The sequence below is a fragment of the Colletotrichum lupini genome, chromosome 3 (assembly GCF_023278565.1).
Source record: "Colletotrichum lupini chromosome 3, complete sequence".
NCBI lineage: Eukaryota > Fungi > Ascomycota > Sordariomycetes > Glomerellales > Glomerellaceae > Colletotrichum > Colletotrichum lupini.
Window position 1 is genome coordinate 5,123,267 of NC_064676.1, and position 21,525 is coordinate 5,144,791.

At 53.7% G+C, this 21,525-nt stretch overlaps 5 protein-coding genes across 5 annotated transcripts; 3 read left to right on the forward strand and 2 right to left on the reverse strand.

Moving 5' to 3' along the window:
• Positions 1-494: 494 nt before the first annotated feature.
• Positions 495-4,669, reverse strand: CLUP02_06295 (histone promoter control 2; the record flags this gene model as incomplete). The annotated part of the gene is made up of 9 exons (XM_049285295.1): positions 495-795; positions 852-2,560; positions 2,698-2,909; positions 2,962-3,238; positions 3,350-3,599; positions 3,657-3,914; positions 3,981-4,251; positions 4,309-4,390; positions 4,487-4,669. 9 exons carry the CDS (start codon positions 4,667-4,669, stop codon positions 495-497), a joined length of 3,543 nt encoding a protein of 1,180 aa, XP_049142438.1.
• Positions 4,670-6,660: 1,991 nt separating this feature from the next.
• CLUP02_06296 (uncharacterized protein) lies at positions 6,661-7,941 on the forward strand (the record flags this gene model as incomplete). Its single annotated transcript, XM_049285296.1, has 1 exon — positions 6,661-7,941. The coding sequence occupies one exon, from the start codon at positions 6,661-6,663 to the stop codon at positions 7,939-7,941; it is 1,281 nt and encodes a 426-aa protein (XP_049142439.1).
• Positions 7,942-10,379: 2,438 nt separating this feature from the next.
• On the forward strand, positions 10,380-11,919 carry CLUP02_06297 (uncharacterized protein; the record flags this gene model as incomplete). Its single annotated transcript, XM_049285297.1, has 6 exons — positions 10,380-10,575; positions 10,628-10,647; positions 10,699-10,735; positions 10,793-10,860; positions 10,920-11,395; positions 11,463-11,919. The coding sequence occupies 6 exons, from the start codon at positions 10,380-10,382 to the stop codon at positions 11,917-11,919; spliced, it is 1,254 nt and encodes a 417-aa protein (XP_049142440.1).
• Positions 11,920-13,575: 1,656 nt separating this feature from the next.
• On the forward strand, positions 13,576-16,590 carry CLUP02_06298 (eukaryotic translation initiation factor eIF2A; the record flags this gene model as incomplete). Its single annotated transcript, XM_049285298.1, has 6 exons — positions 13,576-13,608; positions 13,677-14,105; positions 14,178-14,302; positions 14,364-14,389; positions 14,448-15,037; positions 15,097-16,590. The coding sequence occupies 6 exons, from the start codon at positions 13,576-13,578 to the stop codon at positions 16,588-16,590; spliced, it is 2,697 nt and encodes an 898-aa protein (XP_049142441.1).
• A 1,476-nt stretch (positions 16,591-18,066) lies between these two features.
• On the reverse strand, positions 18,067-21,510 carry CLUP02_06299 (uncharacterized protein; the record flags this gene model as incomplete). The annotated part of the gene is made up of 8 exons (XM_049285299.1): positions 18,067-18,137; positions 18,170-19,068; positions 19,145-19,393; positions 19,437-19,560; positions 19,664-20,997; positions 21,059-21,259; positions 21,323-21,380; positions 21,447-21,510. The coding sequence occupies 8 exons, from the start codon at positions 21,508-21,510 to the stop codon at positions 18,067-18,069; spliced, it is 3,000 nt and encodes a 999-aa protein (XP_049142442.1).
• Positions 21,511-21,525: the final 15 nt, after the last annotated feature.

The following is a 21,525-nucleotide window of genomic DNA, read 5'->3' on the forward strand; positions in this document are numbered from 1 at the left end:
CTAAGCATACATCTCTACTCCGGAATACCATAACACAATTCGCAAATCTATCACACGGCTTGGAAACTCCACCGCCACGAGTGGATAAGTGGAACCGCCCAACTGTAGACCCATTCCGTCCAATAATCAGTCCTACAAGCCCGAACGCCGCAATCCTGGGATTCCCATGCCGTCCCATGCCGTCTGAGAAGCAATGCCGCCCAGCCTAATTATCATGTCACCCTCAGCAAAGTCAATGGCCAAGGAAAAGGCATTGACATCACAACGCCTGTTCCGATTGTTTTTTTTTTCCGGACAAGACAACCGCCTCTCGCTAGTCTTTCTCAAGTCGTAGCCGCAACAGTAGCCTACTTAAGGACTCTCTCATATCAATCCACTTTCGTATGTTCGTTTGTTGCGAGCCGTGTCTTCAAAGACACCATTCCTCTTGACGAGGATATATGCCGTGGTCATGTAGCATCCGTTGTGTCGTAGTAGAAGGGTTTCTGGGCGATTTACGCGCCTGCCATTCCAGCTGCAAAGGAGGGCGTCTGCGGCTGAAGTGAGTAGCCGTTTGTAGACTTGGCGCTCAGCTCAGCCTGTCGCTGGCGATCCGCCTTTTCGCGCTCGAGCTGCTCCTTTTCAGACTTGGTGATACGCGGTTTGCGAGTAAGAGAGCCGCCTCGGGATCCGCGACCACCTCGAGAGCCTGGTCCGCCTCCACGACCAGTGCCGCCCTCACCTCGAGTCGTACCGCCACGACCGCCAATACGACCGCCTCGACTTCCACGGCCACGCTTGGGCAGTCCGTCAGGTCTGAAATGTGTCAGTGAACTGTATGCAATATAAGTATGATAGTGAATGCAACATACCTTGTATCCGCAGGCTTCTCAACCTCTGGCACCAAAGGTCCAGAGTACACAAAGAAGCCATCCCGGCTAGCGGCCGCCTGCTGCTCCCACAGAAGCTCGGAATCGTCGACAAAGTCGTCATCCTTGTCGTACTCATCTTCTTTGAAGTTGCGCTTCTTCTTCTTCGGCTTCTCGGGAAGGTCGGCACCACTCGTCATACCGCCCATCTCCACGTTACTAGCTTCCTTGTCTGAATCCTCGGACATTTCGTCGCCAGATTCCTGGCCTGACGCCGTTTTCTCCAAGGCAGCCGAGGCAGCAGCAATGCGGGCCTTGCGATCTCGCTTCTCCGCCAGGCGAGGGTGCAGGGCATCCCAGCCATACTTCTCCTCAGCCATACGCATCACGTTGATGTAGATATTCGTGTCACCGGGCTTGATAGGAATGTCCAGGACAATATCCGGGGCCTTGTACTCCTTGCCAGTCTCGGCTCTGCCGAAGTCCAGAATTGAACGATCTCCGAGTAGATCCCGAGAGTCGTCCAAAGCATTCAGCTTCGGTGAAGAGACACCAGACTTTTGTGGCTTTTGCTTTGGTGAATGTTTCTTGCTGGCGACAGAACCAGCAGTCGAAGCGGCGTCTTTCAGCTTCGCATCTGCCTTGATAGCTGGAACTGGCGGGGGAGCGAGGGCCTTCTTCGGCTCGGGTGCAGGTGGCTTTGAAATCGCTTGAGGGATTGATCTGGCAGGGTATGACGGAGATGCTGGCAAAGATGCATTCTCAGTTCGTGACTGAGCAGTCGAGGCAATGCGGAAGTTTTGTGCAGAAGGCGACGTGACACTCTGCGTGGGCGGATCTACCAAGCTCGCGATAGAGGGAGACGCGCTAGGTCGGTTGACAGTTTGTGTTGCGGGTCTTGGAGATGAGGCACTACCAAAGATGCCTCTGACCGGGTCGTAGCTTCCACGGATAGGATCGTAACCCTGACCGCTAGTTCGCGTGGGGAGAACAGTATTTTGTGGTTTCGGCTCGGGCTCGGGGTCTGCATTCAGAATGCTTTGCATTGAACGCGGCATCTCTTCTCGCTTAGGTGCCTTTTGCGCTGTGTGTTCGGGCTGAGCAGAACCAGGTCGGGAAGACGAGCTGATGCCGACGAGGTCTGTGATCTTGGTCTGTCGAGAGGGAGGAGGTGTGGAGGAAGATGCAGCTGCAGCGGCTAGGGACTTGGAATCTGAGCCTGCATCGGCATCCGCAGCTGGTGCCGACTTTCTCTTCCTTTGAATGGGCGGCGCATTGGGATCGCGAGGCTTTCGAGGTCGGCGCACCTTGGGCGGCTCGTCGGGATTCTTAGGCTTGACGGTAGAGCCAGGTTTGCGACCGGGCTTCTTTCGTGGCAAGCCAGCAGCGGTAAGGCGGACTTCTGGTTGAGGCGGCTGGTCTCCTGCGGCGACACCGAAGCGAGGTTGGGAGGGATCTACTATGATCTCGTCCATATCCATATCGTTGTTGTTTGGCCGACCGATTAGTGGCGAGCCTGGGTCTGAAATAGAGCCGGAAGGTGGTGATGAAAGTGCAGGTGAAGAGCTGTCGCGCATAGCTGGCTCTCCTCCACCACCAAAGTAACACCACACCGAAAAGAGGTCTTCGAAGGTTAATTCGACAGACACCTGCACCGGGAAAAAAGGTACTGAGGTTGAAAAATGTTCAAGGCAGTGTTTGATACCGTGGGGCTAGTGTGAAGAACAGCAGGTATAGTGCATCGAACTATTCTTCGATTGCAGTCGCGTGGTGAATTGCTTTGAGAGGTTCGTCCTGAATGACCTCACTTTTTCCCTTCTGACAGGGAGGTGGGTTCGCGTTTTGGTACGTTGAGGTTGCGTAGCTCCGGATTGGCTGAAAGTAGGTTGGGGCCAGACGCGGAATTATGTAAGGTAGACGGACTAGGTTGGCTAAGGCAGGAGACTGCTGCACCGATTGAGCAGTGGTCACCTGCGGTGTGGCCGTGCGGAGTTGGCAAAGGTGGGAACTCGTGAATAACCTCAATGATCGGTAGGCGTGTTTTTTGACGACAATTGGCACCTTTGATCGACAAAAAAGAGGTGTTGTGTAGAGAAAAGAGGAGTTTGGCGACCGTCAAAGAGTGCAGCTTGGTGAGCCGAACAAAACGGTGTTATTTTGAGGATGTCGACGATGGTGATTGATGTCGAGATTGATGGATTTGACGATTCTGCAGTCGAATTTGCAGCGTCGTGGTAGTTGCGAAGAGGAAAAAGGAGGAGGGGAATGGGAGGTCGAAAGAGGAGATGGGGATGGCTACGTTTTTGGGGGGAACAACAATTATTTTTTGGGCCGACATTTGGCTGCTGCGCAAGACGAGAAAAACGGGGCACCGAGCAGACGTGGATGGCCTCAGCAGGAGTGAATGGGAGGGAAATTTTATTATTAAAGCCGAATTAGAGATTCGGACTAGGCTGGGGGGCACATCGACGGGATCAGATGGCCTCAGGACCACGAGGAACGTGGACGGGGTGGGCAAGCACGGCAAGGAAAGAAGAACAGGACGCGGACGGGGCGGGTGAATGGATTATGGGGGGAATGGTAAAAAGGATGGGAATGGACAGGATGGGATGGGGTGGGCGGTCATTCACGGTCAAGCCAAGGTTAAAAGAGGGAAAAGGCATTAGGAAGAGAACAACTGGGAATGATGGGAATGGGAGCGGGAGAAGGGAAATGGGAATGGCAACAACATGGAAAGAGTGGACTACCGTCCTGAGCGAGAGCCAAAGGGGGGGCGTGAGCGATGGGATGCCTTCGGCTGCACCTCACCTCAGCAAGTAATGGGAGTGGGGAGGCAGGAAAGGGAAGGGAAGGGGGGAAAACACCAAGATGACAAGAAGCGATGGCGCTTCGAGAACGGGCCGCCCAGGGAGGAAAGTACGAAAGGTCGAGACAGCCGGACCAGAGATGCAGAGAGATGTGTAAACCTCCAACGTGGGCCAGGCGCAGAAAGAAAAGATGGACGAACGGGATGACGGGATGGTATGGCAAGGAACCTCAGGTAAGGTAATATGAGAGACAGGCTGACTGACAATGGACGGGACGGGGTGGATGGGAATGGGAGCACGCCCACCCCCATCATTTACCCATCACCAGACAGGCAAGCACCATGAGAGAGCGAGAGCAACAACACACGTCGGCGGCTTTTTGGGGCTTTCTCCGCTTAACGATGGTGTCTCCTCTTCCTCAGCCAAGGCCAAGGACGGGATGTTGGACCACGGGCATGTCTCGCCAACAGCCGACAAGGGAAAATAAACACCACTATGGCAGACCAGGGTACAAGAGGAAGGTACGCCGCCCGGAACCAGATCACGCAGGGCAAGAAGCAGGGCGAGCGGCCAACCCGATGCGAGGAAGTCGGAGCCTTCAGCTCAGGTAACTTTGGGGAAAGGGCGAACCTGGAAGTCAACCCGCCATCAACAGCCAGCAAGAACCGTCACGGCCGATGAGACGGGATGGGGGATAGGGGATGGGAAGGGAAGTCTTGCCGCGGCAGGCACAACCTACCTAGTGTTGTAGGTTGTCTCCAGCAATAAGGTACTACAATTGTGTAGTGCGGCACCTCATGCGGCGTGTGTGTTTGTATCCGTACGGTACACCTTTTGGATGCAGTAACATGATTTGGGAAGACATGGAGGCAGCGCGGCGCTACGGGGATGCGAGGGGGTGCAGGTGGTCGATGGTACCTCATCCAGTCCAGTGCGTGCAGCCGCGCGAGGAGGGGAGCAGGAGCCGAGCCGTGGGGAAAGGAAGGAAAGAAGGGGTCGTGGAATTTCTCCCATGGGCGGCCATCGGCAAGCGAACAGGAAAGGGGGGGGACCGCGTTGTGTGGTGCAGGTGCAAGGTGTAGGTGGTTGCAGCTTTTTTCGGAGCTAAGAGATGTCGCCAAAAAAGAGAAACACGGGTCCGGGCGCAGGTACCGAGTACAAAGATGTGCCACCTCTTGTTGTCTTAACAGCCTTTTTTCCTTTTGTTCCCGCCAATCTGAGGAGCGGTGCAACGTTCAAATGTGGGTAAAGGTGGATCCTGCGCGTCTGACGTTGAACCACGTCCGGCTTCCATTTCCGCCCTAGCGTCCCAGATAACCGCGGCCGGCGCAAGGATCTTTGTGCAAACCACCCAGCACACCCACCCTGCTGAGCCCGACGCAGAGGTATCCGTACGCAGCACATAATATTTGGAGTAACGAAGGTACCTTACCATGCTTACCTAATAAGCTCGGAGGGCAGGAGCCAAGAGGGAACTTGGAAAGTAGCCAGGGGGTGGGGCTGCGAAACGAAGAGATGATGGCCGGGGCACACCTCACCTCATGGTCCAGCCAGATCTCCTCCAGGCTTTCCCCCCACTGTTCAGGGGAGCGAACAACGGCGCAGGGCATCCTCTGTAGTCTGTACTATTTCGATCCCCCCTTCTGCATGTCTCGCTGATCATGGAGGAGGGACTGACTACAGGCCCATGAGCCTCATTGACTATTTCCAGGTATGGGTGCAACAAGACATATTGATAGCTGATTTCATAGCCTTCCTATTTCCTCTTCATTGTCGACGTGCATTTCGCAGAACAAGCCTTTCATTACAGCCAAAACCCTTTTTTCGGGGCAACACACAGATGCTGCTAGGTGGTGCGCTACGGACATGAAAGACATGTTGCAGATTCTGCAACACGCCACAAGCTCGAAAGAACGTGCATAATCCTTCCTTTTGTCACCCGAACATTCCTTCCCATCAGCGAGACATAAACGACAATTGTTTGTATTCTAAGCGGCATGGTTGGCGGAGAAAAGGAAGAAAACAGGGGGTTAAAAAAGTGTAGAACGGGAATTTTCCAGCCGAAATTCCTCTCGGAAGCTCTAACCTAATTGCATGCAACAATCTCTCGTCAAGAGAGACATGGCAACACCGACAAGGAAATAAATGTACGGATAGGTGTACTTGCAAATGTACGCATTTATCGCTGTGCACAATTGACCATGCATCTTCCAAATGAACTCTCAAACAAATCCAACAAGTTTCATCTATCCCACCAAGAAGCGGCACTGTGCCAATCAAACGGAAACAGAATGCTGAGGTATACAGCGTATCCGTACATACTGCACTGCACCCCCCGGCATGGTCGCCCGCCAGTCCGCCTCTCCGCCCATCCAAAGTTTTCTGGAATTTTGCGGACGATCGACGCTAATGCAAAACTTGATGTGGCTCAGTCCCGCTTGTCAGCCACAACTCTAAAACGGCGCATTCTCGGGATTTAGGACGAGTCGTCTCCCCCCCTCCCATGAGCCTCCATCTCTGGTAGCGTGGCCTGCAGCCAGCCGCCCTCACCGTTGTACTTCCTCCCTTAGTCGGGACAGCTGGAGTGATTATTGATTCCGTATTGAACCTATGCCATTCGCGACCGGAGTTGCACGCGCTCACAGAGAGCCCGAAATATCGATATGCGGCAATTTTCGACCCCCAAACGCATCTGACCCCTTGGCGCGGTGACCCTGGTTCCCCGTCGTACTCCCATCTGAAAATGAGCTTGTGTTCGGGGTGCCGCACGGGCAGTTCCGAAAAAGGCATGGAGCCTCTGACCAGGGGGCACTGGCCTGGGGGGCGTGCAATCTGATAAGGCAGAGCTACAGCCCGATAAGAAGAAAAGGTACGTCACTCTGGACTGCGACCAAAGGGAAAAAATAATTGGTAAACCCACCCACCAACTGCTCCCGCCGATACGCCAACATTCTCACGATCTTGCTCTCTTCCAAGTCCTTCTTTCCAACCCCCACAACGCAATTATGGAGCCGATGATGCTAGTCGGAGATATTGTCGAAAAGGAGACGGCACCTGCGAAACCCGTTGTCTTTGACGACATCGACGCCGCCCCGACAGGCTTCCCCGCACACAAGAAGCGCGCAGCCCGCGTCTCGGCTTTCAAGCAGCAACGGCAAGGCAAGCCCACGACAGGTGCCCAAGCCGCGGCCGCGACCTCCTCGATCCAGCCAAAGTCTAGCGAAGATGTCGCCGCAGACTCACAAAAGTCTTTCGAGGCCGCCGAGCGACGGAGAATCGACCGCGAAAATAGGCAGAAGCTGGAGGATATGAGCTCAGAGGACATTGCACAGGAGAGGCAGGAACTGCTAAACTCTCTTGACCCGTCCCTTATCCAGCGTCTCCTCGGTAGGGCCAATATAGACGAGCAGCATGGCCCGAATCCCTTCGATCCGCCCGCGGACGAAACCAAGAGGGAGCCGCCGGCCCCGACACCAGAGATCAAGATCGAGGACACCTCTGCGCCGCCGGAACCCAAGCCATCACCAAAGCCCGCTACGGCTCCGAAATCCGTCTCATTCGCAGACGAAGAAGACGAGCCAACATCAAAGGCACCGCCGAAGCCCCCGCACACACACGAAGACAAGGCCCCCGCCGCCCCTCCAGCAGACCTCTTCCCCCTCAACGACCAGCCCGACAAGACGCACTTCCCCCAGGCGCCCGCCCTCCCCGACCTCGACCCCTCGCACCCCGACTTCCTCCAGACCCTCCACGAGAAATTCTTCCCCAACCTCCCCGCCGACCCGAGCAAGCTCGCCTGGATGGCGCCCATCCCAACGGCCGACTCCCCCGCCGACCGCGAATCCCCCTACTACCCGGGCCAATCCTCCCTCCCCATCGCCGCCCTCCGCTTCGACTTCAAGGGCGGGCTGATCCCCCCTCGCCTGAGCAGGTCGATCCCCACGTCAAAGGGCCTGCACCACCACGGCCAGGCGCCCGAGGCGGCGGGGTACACGATCGAGGAGTTGGCTATTTATGCGCGTAGCGCCGTGCCCGCGCAGAGGTGCGTCGCGTTCCAGACGCTGGGGCGGATTCTGTATAGGCTGGGTAAAGGCGAGTGGGGAAACGGCGAGGAGGATAGCTTGGGACGCGGCATCTGGAGCAGTGTGCAGGAGGGACGCGTGCTGGAGAGCTTGTCCGAGGCGGCGATTGTGGATGGTGGTCATAGGGGGAGTCGGGCGTATGCGACGGAGGCGCTGTGGTTGTTTGAGAAGGGCGGGTGGAGGGAGCAGTGGTCTGGCAGATAGGGGCTGTCCTCACGATTTTCGAGAATGTTCCCCGTGACTAGGCACTCGCTCCGAAATGATACCAATTTTAAGCAAGATCTCGAGAGCTTACATGCTGTATCGAATCGAATCTGATGTTCGCCATGTAGCTCTTCCACCAACCAAGACTGCGAGGAAGTAGGTTTTGGATATCTGAGTAATGTCCCACTCGGAAGGTCAATGGGAAACTGCCGCCAGAGATCCCTCAACTCCCACAAGAAAATCATCATCAAAATCACTCAACAAGCTGGCAATGAGTCAAGACCTATCGTCGTCACGTTCTCGACGTCACAGAACCCCTACAAGAAGAGACGAAAAGCAAATCAAGCTTCTAGCGAGTCAAGTCCCACACCTCAATAACCCCCTCGTTGACAGACTTTCTTATCGTAAACTACGGTAGAGGAGACTCCGCTCCGAGCGGAGGCGGCTCCGGCACACCTTTACGATGCGTGTTCATAGCTAGCTACCATATGCGCAGAAGCTAGGCCACGCTTTGACCTATGCACGGGGCACGTGTATGGTGCGATCACTTGATGAGGTGAAGGGAGAGGAAGTCAGATTCCTCTATCGCATTACTTTAGCCTAGAGCCGTTTAAAGCTCCTGACTCATAGAGACACCTCATTGTAAAGGATTCATGACATAAGATACGGAGCCGCGGGCGTACAGACGGCGGCGACGGGCACTTTCTCCAAAGTCCCCTTCGCAGCTGCTGCCCAATGTCTGTTGTCCCAGTAGGAAGTTGGGCTAGCATCATACCAGTAACTTGAAAAGCCCAACGAGAAAGGATAGAGGACATGACTCTCAACCCTTCATACCTCTGTCAGCCCATGTATGTCATCTTAACATGAATGTTCCTAGCTCTATCCAGAGAGCTCCTGGTCTTTAAGGGCCGAAAAGCTTTCGACCTACAAGACCCCTTCCTCCGCACCCTACCTCCCCGCTACTCGACACGTGCTACGCCCATCCCCACGAGCTTATCTGCCCAAACTCCGCGCTTTCCACGAGTTGGTGTTATGGGCTCTCACACCGGAAAGCAGTCAAGAGTGGGCCGGCGTGAAGCTGTCGGCCGGATGCTTAGGTGATGCCACGCAGCCACAATGTGCTGATTCGGAGTTCGACGGCTGCCCTAGAAGCCAATTCTTGGGGAGAGATTCCGGCCTCGTCGTCTATAGTTCCAGATCGGACGTATATAGCGGAAAGCTTCTGCCACCCCACGCAGAGGAAACCTACCAGGCACCCTCTGCTGTTACGCCAACCTTTCGAGTACCTAGTGACGACTGACGCACTGCAGTCTGGCCGGAAGAGGTATAAGAAAAGCTTCATTTTCATCATTTGCTCCTAGTGGAGAGAGTTTGTGGCTGGCGGTACCAGAGTATGGCGAGAGTTACACGATCTCACAACTTGAAGGTGGCTGGCTTCATGATGACGAACGTTTCGTAGCTTCTTCGACGAATTCTTAGCACGGCTCCCGATTATCTGATCAGAGTCCTCGCTAGCTTGTCCCAAAACATGTAGATGCCATGCAGCTGCTCAACGGCAGCTGTCGCTGTAAATCTCGGGCGGTTTGTCTCGGCACGGTTTCGACCCAGACTGCCGGGCTCTATCTACGATGCATCGCGCCCTGAGACGTCGTCCGGTCGAAAGATATCCCAACTCGAAAAAACGCGCAAGATGCAAGTTCAACGCGGGCAAGTCCATCTCACTGTGCATGGCTCAACCTAGGTTCGCCTGTCAGCCAGCATGATATGTTGCCTGCCCACGCAGCTAAATGGTCCAACATTGCGAAAAAGACGTTTGACGACGGTGTTCCCGACCGAGAGAGGGTCCGTCCGTAGATAAAGTTTACCTCTGTTCCAGAACCTCTAAAGGTTGGGGTCGACGGGCCATTCATGGGTCTCAAGCATGAGACGAGACCTCTCCGCAGAGGATAAGGATTGGTCAATCCACTCGGTGTTGAAAGAGAGTTCTCTACCTCCCCTCCCTCTGGGAGTCGTTTCCAAACTGCGTCTAGAACTTCTGGCCGGAGAGTCCCTCCGACCGAGCCGAACGAGTTCTGGGCCGCGTTGGCTTACTCGCGTTCATCGCGGAGATGGTACCCCGTCCCTCTCCTGTGCTATCGTCAGTATTTCGAAACTCAATGCTGAGATGTCATGTCAAAGAGCACATACCCCCCTCTCCGAGCCTCCCTCCCCTGCGGCACGTGTTTGCCAGGGGAAGGCGACCTCCTCTGATCTCTCTATATACACAAGGGGGCCCGCGGTCTTGTTTGCGTGGAATGCCACCGTCTTTCGTTCTCGTCTTGGAAAAATCTGCTCCCGTGGTGAAGAATTCTGCTGCTTGAGCTTCCTGGACCCGTCGCCGCCAATCGACGCATCGATATGCACACAAAACGTTCCGTCATGGGCCGGAGCGAGCAGTGATGAGCACCAACACAGGCTCGATCGGAGCGGCGCCACCACCGCCCGGGGAGACGCCCAATTTTGACAATCCGCGTGACGCTGGACATATGCTCCACATGGTGTACATGGTTCTCATTCAGATTGTGGTAGTGGTTTTCTTCGCGTTGAGGGTCTACGTCAAGCTGTCAGTGAATGGAAAGTTTCGACTGGAAGATTGTAGGTGTTGACCTGAAGTACCTAGTTTGACTTAGGCTGATGTGTGAGACAGGGAGTTGCCTAGTTGGATGGGTGAGCTCACGATGTCTGAGGCAAATGCCTTGCGGATATTGACTGGTTTAGATCTTCACCGTGCTATTGAACTCGACCGTCTTAATCAGTAAGAACAGCGCGCGTGCTCTGGAGCACGACGAGCATTCGCTGACGAGATGAACAGAGCTCCATTTCGGCGAAGGATTCCACATTTGGGAAATCACTGCTGCCAACTTCACCGAGCTCCAGAAGGTAGAGTAATTCATGGAATGCGACGGCGACGATTCCTGTACTAAGAGCAGAATCTCCAGTGGCTGTACATCAGCTCCCTCCTGTATTCGCCGGCAGCCTTTTTCACCAAAACGGCTCTTCTTCTTCTCACCGTTCGCGTTTTCTCCGTCGACAGGAACGTAGCTCGGACGCTTCACGCTCTTTTGGCATTCTTTCTTCTGTGCTATATACCGGCACAAGTCGCAAAGACTCTCATTTGCATCCCAGTCCAGGCAGTTTGGGACACGAATGTTGTCAACTTCAAGTGCATCGACCAGACCAAGCTTTTCTTGTACGACGGCTCCATCTCGATCGTGTCAGATCTGGTGATTCTCGTTGTTCCCATACCTTTGACCTGGGCTCTGCGGGTGTCACTTGCCAGAAAGGTGAAGGTGGTGGCACTTCTAGGCGCGGGCGGTGTAGCATTTGCGGTGACGGTGTATCGGGTATACCTCACCATCAAGTTTGCGGACACCAAAGACCCAACTGTGGATTTCATCCCTCTTGACTGGACCGTGTGAGTCTTTGCCTTTTGAGGGAGTTGTGTCCAAGGTAACACTCCTAGCTGACAGGGATTCTGCCAGGACTGGAGAGCTCGCCATTGGCATAGTTTGCGCTTGCTTTCCCTCAATCAACCACCTGCTCGAGCGGCGCAGCGCGACAAGAGTATCGTCTAATTCTTCCACGGCAGGACTCTCTTGGTGGAGGAAGGCATCGAAAGATTGTCTAGACTCCTTGTCATCTTGGGGCATGAACCGCCGATCCAGGCTAGCGGCTGGGAACAGGATCGGGCTGCAAAACACCACAGCAGATTCGAATGCGAGGCTTGCGTCGACCCCTGGAAGTACTCCCGGCACAGAAAGAGATGAGCCGCAGCAGTCAGACTATGATATTGAACTGGCCGTGATTTCGATGCCGCAAAGCGAGCCTCATCCGGGAGAGTTGGTAACGACGAGGGCGAGCAACCGCAACGACGGCCTGCTGAACCCTCTACCTGTCATTCGACGCAGCAGTCCTTTCAAAATCGAAGGCCCGTCTTGACGAAAACCTCCCATCCGCGCCGATGCGGTGACAAAGAAGTTAGACTTATACGACGTCAAGTCGTCAGAACGGATCGTGCAAATCGGCCCGGCGGCGGGCCTGAAGGAGCATCTCGCTAATCTGGGAATTCCGAGAAACAAAGCCATGGGCCATGCCGAAGCCCAATAAGAGTTACGATTCTGGCTGTCTTGATCAGCCTCTTGAGGTCCAGCGCGCTGATCAATTTATCTCCTAACCATTTTTGATCGTCATCGTCCGGGTAGTGCCAATCAGGTCAGCGGGTTGATTGAGAAGTGTGTTTGAATGTCTAGGAGTGTTGCCAACGACTTTTGGTAAACTCAGTACTCGTCTTTCTGCCGTTCGGTATGGGACGGTATCGACTTCTCAAGTCCTACGATTCTCTTGGAGATCTGAGCAATATGATACTCTTAATCTTCTATCAAATAGAGTATATTTCTCTACGTATATACATAAGAAGGACTGTGATACAGAAAAGTAATAATTATGATATGAGTAGTGAAAGGGGTACACAGGAAGATGAATAGCGGGAAATCGATTTTGTCACCCACTTGCCTGGCTCGAGCACGGAACCCTGTGATTAGAGATGAAGAGACGGTAGATGGAAGACTGGTCAGACGAAGGTTTGTTGTTGAGGTCATTGGACACTGGAAGGGAATGATTGTTTGCTGGAATTGGAAATGGTCAGATGTGGGACAAGAAAACACACAGCCAGCCAATAGACAAAGTCACGGAGCGATGAGTAAGACACGCCTTCCTGGAGATGCAGAATTGATACGGCAACGGCGCAGCATTTGGAGGTCTCAGTCTCACCTGCAAGTCTACTGGACCATTCCTGCCAGTGCCAATCAAGCCATTGTCTGGGGAGCAGTGGAAGGAACGCCCATCTCTGCTGTGCCGGCGCCGTAAGCGGATGGAAAACATGTGATTGGCCACATGGCCTCCACTCATACCTAGGTAGGTAAAGGCAAAGGTCTTAGGTAATTAGAAGCCCACGCGAAGGAAAGCAAACCTCGCCTCCAGCTTTTCGCGATGAGAGTGTGAGAGTCCACCAGCCACGGCTGGGCCCGGGATTCATGGGGTTTGGGGACGGCACCACGCGCTGCGCTGCCCTGTCCGGCTGCGGCCCGCATTGGGAGTGTGGGAGTGTGTGTGTGTGTGTGTGGCTTTGCTTCCAAGCTGCACCTTGTCGCTCAGGCTACTCAACTGCTGCAGACTAGGTACCTAGGTAGCCAACTGTATTGCTTACCTTATCTTATCGTAGAGGCTTTCATAGGTACTCACTCAATACTTTAAGCAATAGAGAAATGGGCATTGAATGACCGCTCACGATCAAAGCATCGTGCTTATCCTACCTCCTTTCATGTTGGTGTTCCACAACAAACAGCAAACGAATTGATCCTTTTTGAAACTTTGTGGGATTCGAGAGGTGCGCTGGCAGTATTACATAAGACGCCTTATTCAGGCAAGATACGTATCCGTTACCTTGCTGTGTAAGGTACTCCCATCTCTGAGTGGGGCAGTCTGACCGTCGTAGCCTAACATGACTGAGGACCGGGAGTGCTTGGGTGCCCTCCCGTCCATTAATCGTACGGATACAGCGTGCCAGCTCTGAAGTACTTCCCCAAGGCCCCCAAAATGAGGTGCCCTGAAGCCATGGTGAGGCGTGAAGTGAGCTCAGGCCGACAAAAAGGAAAGAAAAGAAAAAAAGTGGCCAGGGTGTGCCAGCCAGAGCCAAGGCGAACCCGCGCAGGCGACGGGACCAGGGGGCGCAACTGGCAAAGCAGAAAAAAATATTCACAAAATCCCACTTTAGCATTCTCTCCCCTTCCTTTCCCTTTCCCTTCCTCTCCTCCAGCCCACACAACAACACGCACCGTTGCACGCCAATCTTCCCCCCTCAGGGTGCCTCCTCCCATTCCCTTTCTCCCCTCTTCCTCACGTTCTTCCCTATTTTTCTTCCTCGGGTCCCTATAGCCTCACGGCTCAAGCTCCAGCCAGTCGCCCTTGCTGTCGTCTGCCTCTCCGTCCTCGTTGTCACTGCACGTGTGTTTGCATCTCGATTCCGACGCCGCTCTGAATCACGACTGCCCCGTCAGCCATCGACCATCGATTCACACGTCATTCGTCGACCAGCTTCAAAGCCAACATCCGACGCCAGCTCTGTGGTATACTCTAGTATCCATATCCGACGTTAGAACATCAACACAAACACCCTGCCACCGATTGCGAATTTGCAGATCAACAAAGCTTCCTTTGCTGCAAAGAAAAACAAGACGTCGCCGGAATACCCGCCCTCCCCGGTCAATCCACGGTTTCCGTCCATCGCAAAGCAACACAATCAAAGCTATCGCCATCTGCCTTTGTCCGTCTACCTCGACGACTTCGATCTCGACGACCGCCTCTGATCTCTGAGCCCACTGAAGAAGAACCATCAATTCCACCCAAGAACGTCAACCTTCCGACCCGACACTCTCTGCTCTTGATACACACACTGTGACTTTGACTAGTTATGGCGTCCTCACAATTGCAGTTTGCCTACCGCACCCAGAAGGGCATCGGCCTGTTTGATGCTGCGCCATCTTATCAGCCTCTCTCTGGGTTCGCCAATCCTGAAGGGAACCTCCGGTGTTGTGCATACTCGCCCTGTGGCCGTTACTTTGCCTGGGCGAGCCCCGAAGTTGTTACCGTTGTCGACGCTTCCACTGGCCAGCAGGTTCTTGCCCTCCCCATCCTCAATGTCCTTGAGCTCGGTTTCTCTCCTCTCGGCACCTTCCTCGTCACCTGGGAGCGACCTGCCAAGGATGAGAACGGAGATGCGACCAAGACCCTGAAGGTCTGGCGTACTGTCGAAGATGGCGTTGCTGGAGCCGACAAACTGCCCTTGGGCAAGTACGTCCAAAAGTCGCAGGGAGGCTGGAACCTTCAGTACACAGCCGACGAGAAGTTCTGTGCCCGCCAAGTCACCAACGAAGTCCAGTTCTACGAAAGCCACGATCTCGGCACCGTCTGGAACAAGCTGAGAGTCGAGGGCGTCGCCGACTTTGCCCTGGCTCCCGGTCGTTCCCACTCCGTTGCTGTCTTCATTCCTGAACGCAAGGTGAGCACTCTTTGCGTTCGTTCATTCAACTTCTCAACATGCTAACAAGTACTTCTCAGGGACAACCCGCTGCCGTCAAGGTCTACAACGTGCCCCAATTCAACGCTCCCATTTCTCAAAAGACCTTCTTCAAGGGCGACAAGGTCCAGCTCAAGTGGAACCAATTGGGAACCAGCATTCTCGTTCTGGCCCAGACTGATGTCGACAAGTCCAACAAGAGTTACTACGGTGAGACTACACTGTACTTGCTTAGCGTCAATGGCTCTTTCGACGCCCGCGTCAGCCTGGACAAGGAGGGTCCTATCCACGATGTGACGTGGTCCCCGAACTCCAAGGAGTTTGGTGTCGTCTATGGCTACATGCCCGCGAAGACTACCATCTTCAACCACCGCGCCGTTGCCCAGCACTCGTTCCCCCTGGGACCTCGCAATACCATCATCTTCTCCCCCACGGGACGTTTTGCTCTTGTTGCTGGATTCGGAAACCTGGCTGGCCAGATCGATGTCATTGATCTCGAGAAGGATTTCCGCAAGCTTCACACTATTGAGAGTGGCAACCCTAGCGTCTGCACGTGGAGTCCGGACAGCCGTTATATCATGACGGCTACCACTTCTCCCCGTCTCCGTGTCGACAACGGCATCAAGCTTTGGCACGTCAGCGGTCCTCTCATGTACAACGAGGACAAGGTTGAGCTTTATCACGTTGTCTGGAGGCCCTTGGCTGTCGAAAAGGTTGCCGGCGGAGATCCTCTGAACCCGGTCCCCACCCCCCACGCCTCCGCGGCCACTTACTTGGGCTCTGTAAAGACGCCCAGCAAGCCCGCGGGAGCTTACCGCCCTCCTGGTGCTCGTGGCCTCGCCACCCCGCTTCATTTCAAGCGAGAAGACGAGGGCGGCGCGGCCCACATCAGCATGAACAACGGATCTGCGCCCATTGGACCTAACGGCTTCGGACGTCCCCGCCGTGGTGTGCCTGGTGCAGAGTTTGCCGTGCCTGGTGCTGCTCCTAAGGTTCCTGGAGCCGACCCGAACGACGATGAAAATTTGTCAAAGGCGGCACTCAAGAACAAGAAGAAGCGCAACAACAGAAAGAAGGACGGAGAAATCAACCCAGAGGGCCAGAACGGCGGTGGTGCTTCGCTCGCCCCGCCTCCCCGTGACTTTGGCGCGGGTTCTGGGCATGAGGGTCGCAGCCCTGAGCGCCGTGGCGGTGCCGGAGGTAACCACAGACACCGCAGCCACTCTCGCAACCCCGGTGCGGGTCAGCATCGTAACAGGAGCAACACCCACCGAGGCCAGAATGGCGCGCCGCAGGTGCCTAACGCGCAGCCTCAACAGGCCGCACCGGTGACTGTGACTAGCCCCGGCGCCGATAACTCGCAAAACCCGAACGCGAAGAAGATTCGCAGCTTGCAGAAGAAGGTCCGCGCGATCGAGGATCTCGAGATGAGACTGGCCGGAGGCGAGAAGCTTGAGGACACGCAGATGAAGAAGATTGGCACCAAGTCATCTGTGCTCAAGGAGTTGGATGGTCTCGGTGGCGAGGGCCACTAGAGTCATCGTGACTGCCTAGCGAGACAGACTAAAGATGCAAATAGTTCTGTAGGAAAAGGGACCACCTTACGGATACTGGAATACTCAAGGGCCCACAGGTTAGATGATACAGGTCCCATGGATCCCCAGTATTTGGACGAGTAGAGTCAGGATTACGTGTAGAGAATCAGGAAAATGGAAAATGCAAAATGCAAAAAGCACGGCGCGAACACTTCGTATTGATTTAATGCGCTTCCTTAGACCATGTGAGAGTTGATCATCAATGAGCGGGTGAAGAGAAGAGATACCACCTTAGAAGGCCATGCTAAATGTTTGAAAGTTAGGCTTGCGATGAGCATCCGAGGATATCGAACCTTGTGAGTGGGAAGTAAGCTTGGAAAGTCTTGGAATCCGGGGCATACTAGAACGAAGCTCTTCAGGGGCAAAAGGGTCGAAACCACTGTAGCTTATGGGAAAAGAGGCAGCTCGCAGTCTTTCTCTTGACCAGTTTCTCCTGCTCTTCTGCCTCTCTTCTATTGCATTTTGGAGTATCAGCTCCGGCATGGGAAGTTGGCGATGAACAATTTGGGTACGCGTATTCATAAGGCGGAAGATAAGGGCGAGCTAAGCTAGCGCTAGACGGGCAGGCGGGGTGGGGAGGAGCCGGGCTGATCGGCACGGCAGCCCGGGCGTTTTGTGGAGATATATCCTGACTAAGCCGGAATTCCGGACTGGGGTCTTTGGTTGACATCGCGAGAAGGAGGAATATCGTCGACCCTTGTTTGCTCTTCCGGAATAAAGGGATGATGTCAAGCTGAATGAGAATATTGAATCATATGATATTGAAACGCAAATATAGAGCTGAAGCTCCGGATTCTACATCTCCATGAGTAGCCTCCATGAGATGAGGGATACTGGAAGGTGAAGGCCAAGGGTACTACTTATACCCATTCAACGTCGAATCTGTCACCAGCACACCATCCGGCCACTTGGCCGGGTGGTTAGACTCTGACGCAGAGTCGATAGTAAATGAAATACTCCAATGACTTCCGTGCTGGAAACGAGGGGCGCGCTGTTCGAATCCGGATAGGGGCGTAAATTATAAGGTCAGTATTCCCCCTCCCTCGTTCCTTCCTTTTTGGTTTTTGGCATGTATTAAGAGCAAGAAGGTGGAGGTTCACTTACGTCCGGACTTGGAATTGATCCGAACATAGTTGTTGCTCGTGAAGCTTCTATCATTTTCAAGAGACTATTTACTACCCGGCGTCTACGGGCATCATTAGGTGCTTAAGCTACCGCCAGATAGGAAGGTCAAGCTTGGGTAAGGAATTTATGAGTAAGAAAGCTCGAGTCCACTCAGGTTACATAAGGTTGCAAGAATTGGATTGACTGGAAGCCTGAACCTTTTGCGGAGCAGAGCAGTTTAGGCATGAAATAGATGAGTAACTTAGAGGTCGACATGATTCTATCATCAATTGAAAATGCATCATTGTCAATTCACTTGACTCTGTGCCACTTATGACTATACTGGCCATTACGCTTCAGCAACGTTGGCGCTTTGTCCTCGCCTCCCCACCATGAGCAGCAAATCCATCATCACTCTGCCCATCCCGATCCCGCTGCCCCTTCAAAATAGCATTCATCTCATTCTGCCTCCTCAACAGCACAACATCATACCCCCTCAACCTCCTCTCCGAAGCCTTCTCCATCCGGAACTTCTGCATCCTCACCCCCAAAACGCTCCGAATCTTGCGTACTGTCTGGTACTCAGCCAGCTCATTACTCGAAAGACTCGCCTGCCCGCCCGAAAGATTCCTCCTCGCCCTCTTCATCCTCAGATAAAACTTCACAAGCGGCAGCACAATGTCCCTATTCTCCACGATCCACGCCACATTCTCTTTCGTTGCGCCCGTTGTGCCACACACCTCGTCGACGCAGGACGCCATGTCCTCGTACCGCGCCGCCGTCTTCTTGTTCTCCCTGTCGAGCGGCTTCACGTCCTTGAGCACGTCGAGCTTCATCCAGGGTTGCGGCTGGCAGCCGATCTGCTCGAAGCGGTCGTACATTTCGAGCTCGCGCACGTCAGCTTCCCTCTTGGCGATGGCGACGGGGTCGCGTTTGGGGTTGGGTGTTGCTGCGAAGGCGGTGTAGACGGCTAGACTGCGGTTGTGGGAGACTACGTCGGCGAGGGCGCTTGTTTTTTCGAGGAGGGTCTCGACTTCGTCTTCGTTTTTGGGTAGTGAGATGATTGTGGTAGGGTGTGGTGGTCTGTCGTTGAAGTTGATGGAAGCTAGTGTTGCTTTGCAGCTGGTGGTACTGGTGGTATCTGCCTCGGGCCTTGATCTCTTGCGACTCGCGGCCATTGTTGCGGTGATTGACTCTGCCATGTTTGGAATATTCCTAGATTTTTTGCCGCGCAGATTACTATGTGTGGTAGACGAAAAAGGAGGGTTGAGGCTACCTTGGGGGAGAATGTAACCGTAAGGGTAACGCGCGGATCTCATGGGAGAGTGAGAGTGAGATAAGGTAGCTCGGCATCGCACGTGTCCAACCTTCTTCGTCTGATAATTATCACGGGCGGGGGAAGCTAAACGCAAACAAACCCGGGGTCTTAGCACCACCACAGAATTGATCGCTGAAACGTTCCCGAAGGGTGGCACACAATGGGTTGGAAACATTGTTTAAGCGCAGTGACTCGGGTTCTGTAGGGCTTGGCGTCGTTCCTCGGTTTCGCAATGAATCGGTCTTTGCTCGATAACATGGAGAATTGCCATTGTCCCACAGTGGTTGGTGTGTGCGCAGACAGAAGCACCTTTGCAAAAAACTTCGTGGATTCATTCATCATTCATCGCTCATCATTTGTCTACTTTGATCTCTGTGTCCTGATGAAATAGGGGTTGACACCATTCTCAAAGCTGTGTACTTCGTGCATTTTCTGGAAGCATCTTCTATCTATCTCTTTATTGAGGTGCCAGAGTCTATCAGATAGGGCTGTTCCGACGACGCAATGCGAGCTACTTTGCTCAAATACTGGACTTTGCCCCAATTGGTTTGTACCAAAAATCCCAAGTCCTCTCTATTCAAGCCTAGGGACTTCTATCCATTCTCTTAGTCTTGGCCATCTTGCTCATTCTCTTCATCCGCTTCCCCATCTCTTTCAATTGTCGATCCGCCTGCTCCCACTCCTCTCCCGTGAACTGATCACGGGATCTATTGACGGAATCAAAAAGGTCCTCGAGGGCCGCAACACAGTTGTGCTTCTCCTTGGGCGCTTCGACTGGCTCGGTAGTCGCGACGGTCCGGATGGGCGAGAGACCGAGTGGCGACTGACGCTCCATCGAAGGCTTGGGCGATTCCTTGCGTTCAAAAAGACGACGGCCTCGACGTCTTCCCATCCAAAGGGGCTCTTGATCATCGCTGTCCGAGTCGGTCGAGGTAACAAGACGATCTCGACGTCTACTTATCGAAAGGGACTCCTGGTCGTCGCTATCAGAGTCGATTGAGACCGTGGGTGACGATCCGTCGCTTTGAGGAGGTGTGATGAGCGTTCCAGCGGGCCATACTCTAGGAAGACCTGCAGACTTCGCAAGGGGCCGTCGGCGGCGCACAATGATGTCGTCGTCGGAGCTCTCGACGTCGTAAACGGACTTGTCGACAGATTGATGATGCTTCGCTCTCTTGGGTGTGATGACTGGGCTCAATGGACTCTCCGCCTTTCTCTTCTTGCTTGTCGCGGGTCGTTCTGCAACGAAAATGACGTCTTCAGTGTCTTCTTCTGTATCGTGTTGGTCGTTCATTCCACACTGCTGTAGGGAGCGGGAAAGACCTCGGACATCTCTGTCCTCTTCGACAGAGTCTTCTTCTATCTCTTCCTCCTCTTCTTCAACACGTGTGTTTCCAAGCTCTTCGTTGTCGACATCGTCAAACGGTAAAAGGCGGGCAGCGTCTTGACGCCAGGTTCTGAGAATGTCGGTAGCCTTCAATCTGTCACGCTTCCAATAATTGTTCTCGAGCAGAGGGTACATCTTAGGCAGAAGTATAGATGTGGCTATATTGGCGTTCTCTCCATTCCACCAGAAGGAACGCGCTGTCGGCATCAAGTGAGCCTTGTAACATTCGGTTATGAGATGTTGATCATTGTCGTTTACCAGCTGAGTAGCGAGATGGGGACACTGAGAGTTCCAATTATCAATTGCATTCGTCAATGCTAAGAAGGCAAGCTGCTCATGCAGAGACGCGCGATCGCCTCGATCGTCGTTGAAGTCATCCATCCTTTGGGTGTGCCGCGTGTTAGCATGACTGAAAGTTGGGATTGGGAGCTGTGATATTTCTAATAGCTGAAGATACCTGAATACGATCCGGAGTAGTAGCTCAATGCATGTCTGAATGAAGCTGAGAGGGTCTCTAATAACAGAGAAGCTAAGGAAACTGTCGATGGCCAAGTTAGCTGTGAGCGACCTCCAGATAGTGTGATAGGATATTTTCTTACATCAAGTGAAAAGTAGACTCATCGATGACTTCAATTAACGATTGACTGCCGGAAGTTCCTGGATTGATAATGGACCGGGCTCGCAAGACGATATTAGAGTGAGGTTCGTGGGAAAATATGGTAGGAAGGCCTAAGGAGCGAGGGCCGTCGAGGCGAGTGGGTGAATTGAAGAAATGAGATAAGATTCGCGACTCTCTTTTCCTTCCTGAAGTGGACAAGTAAAATGTCAAATTTGCCGTTATATTTTGCCTTTTTGTACCTCACTTCTTTCTGGGAAGGAACGGTGGTTTCGTGGGGCTCTTGAATCCTGCCTTCCTTAAATCTAAGGTGCCTTAGGGTCTGGACGGTTTGGAAACGTACCTTGTTATAAGTTCTATCAACAGTCTACCGGTACTTGGTGAGGAAGGCGTGTCAACCAAGTTCCAAAAAAATTGAGAGGCAGTAGTCGTCATGAAGGCATCAAAAAG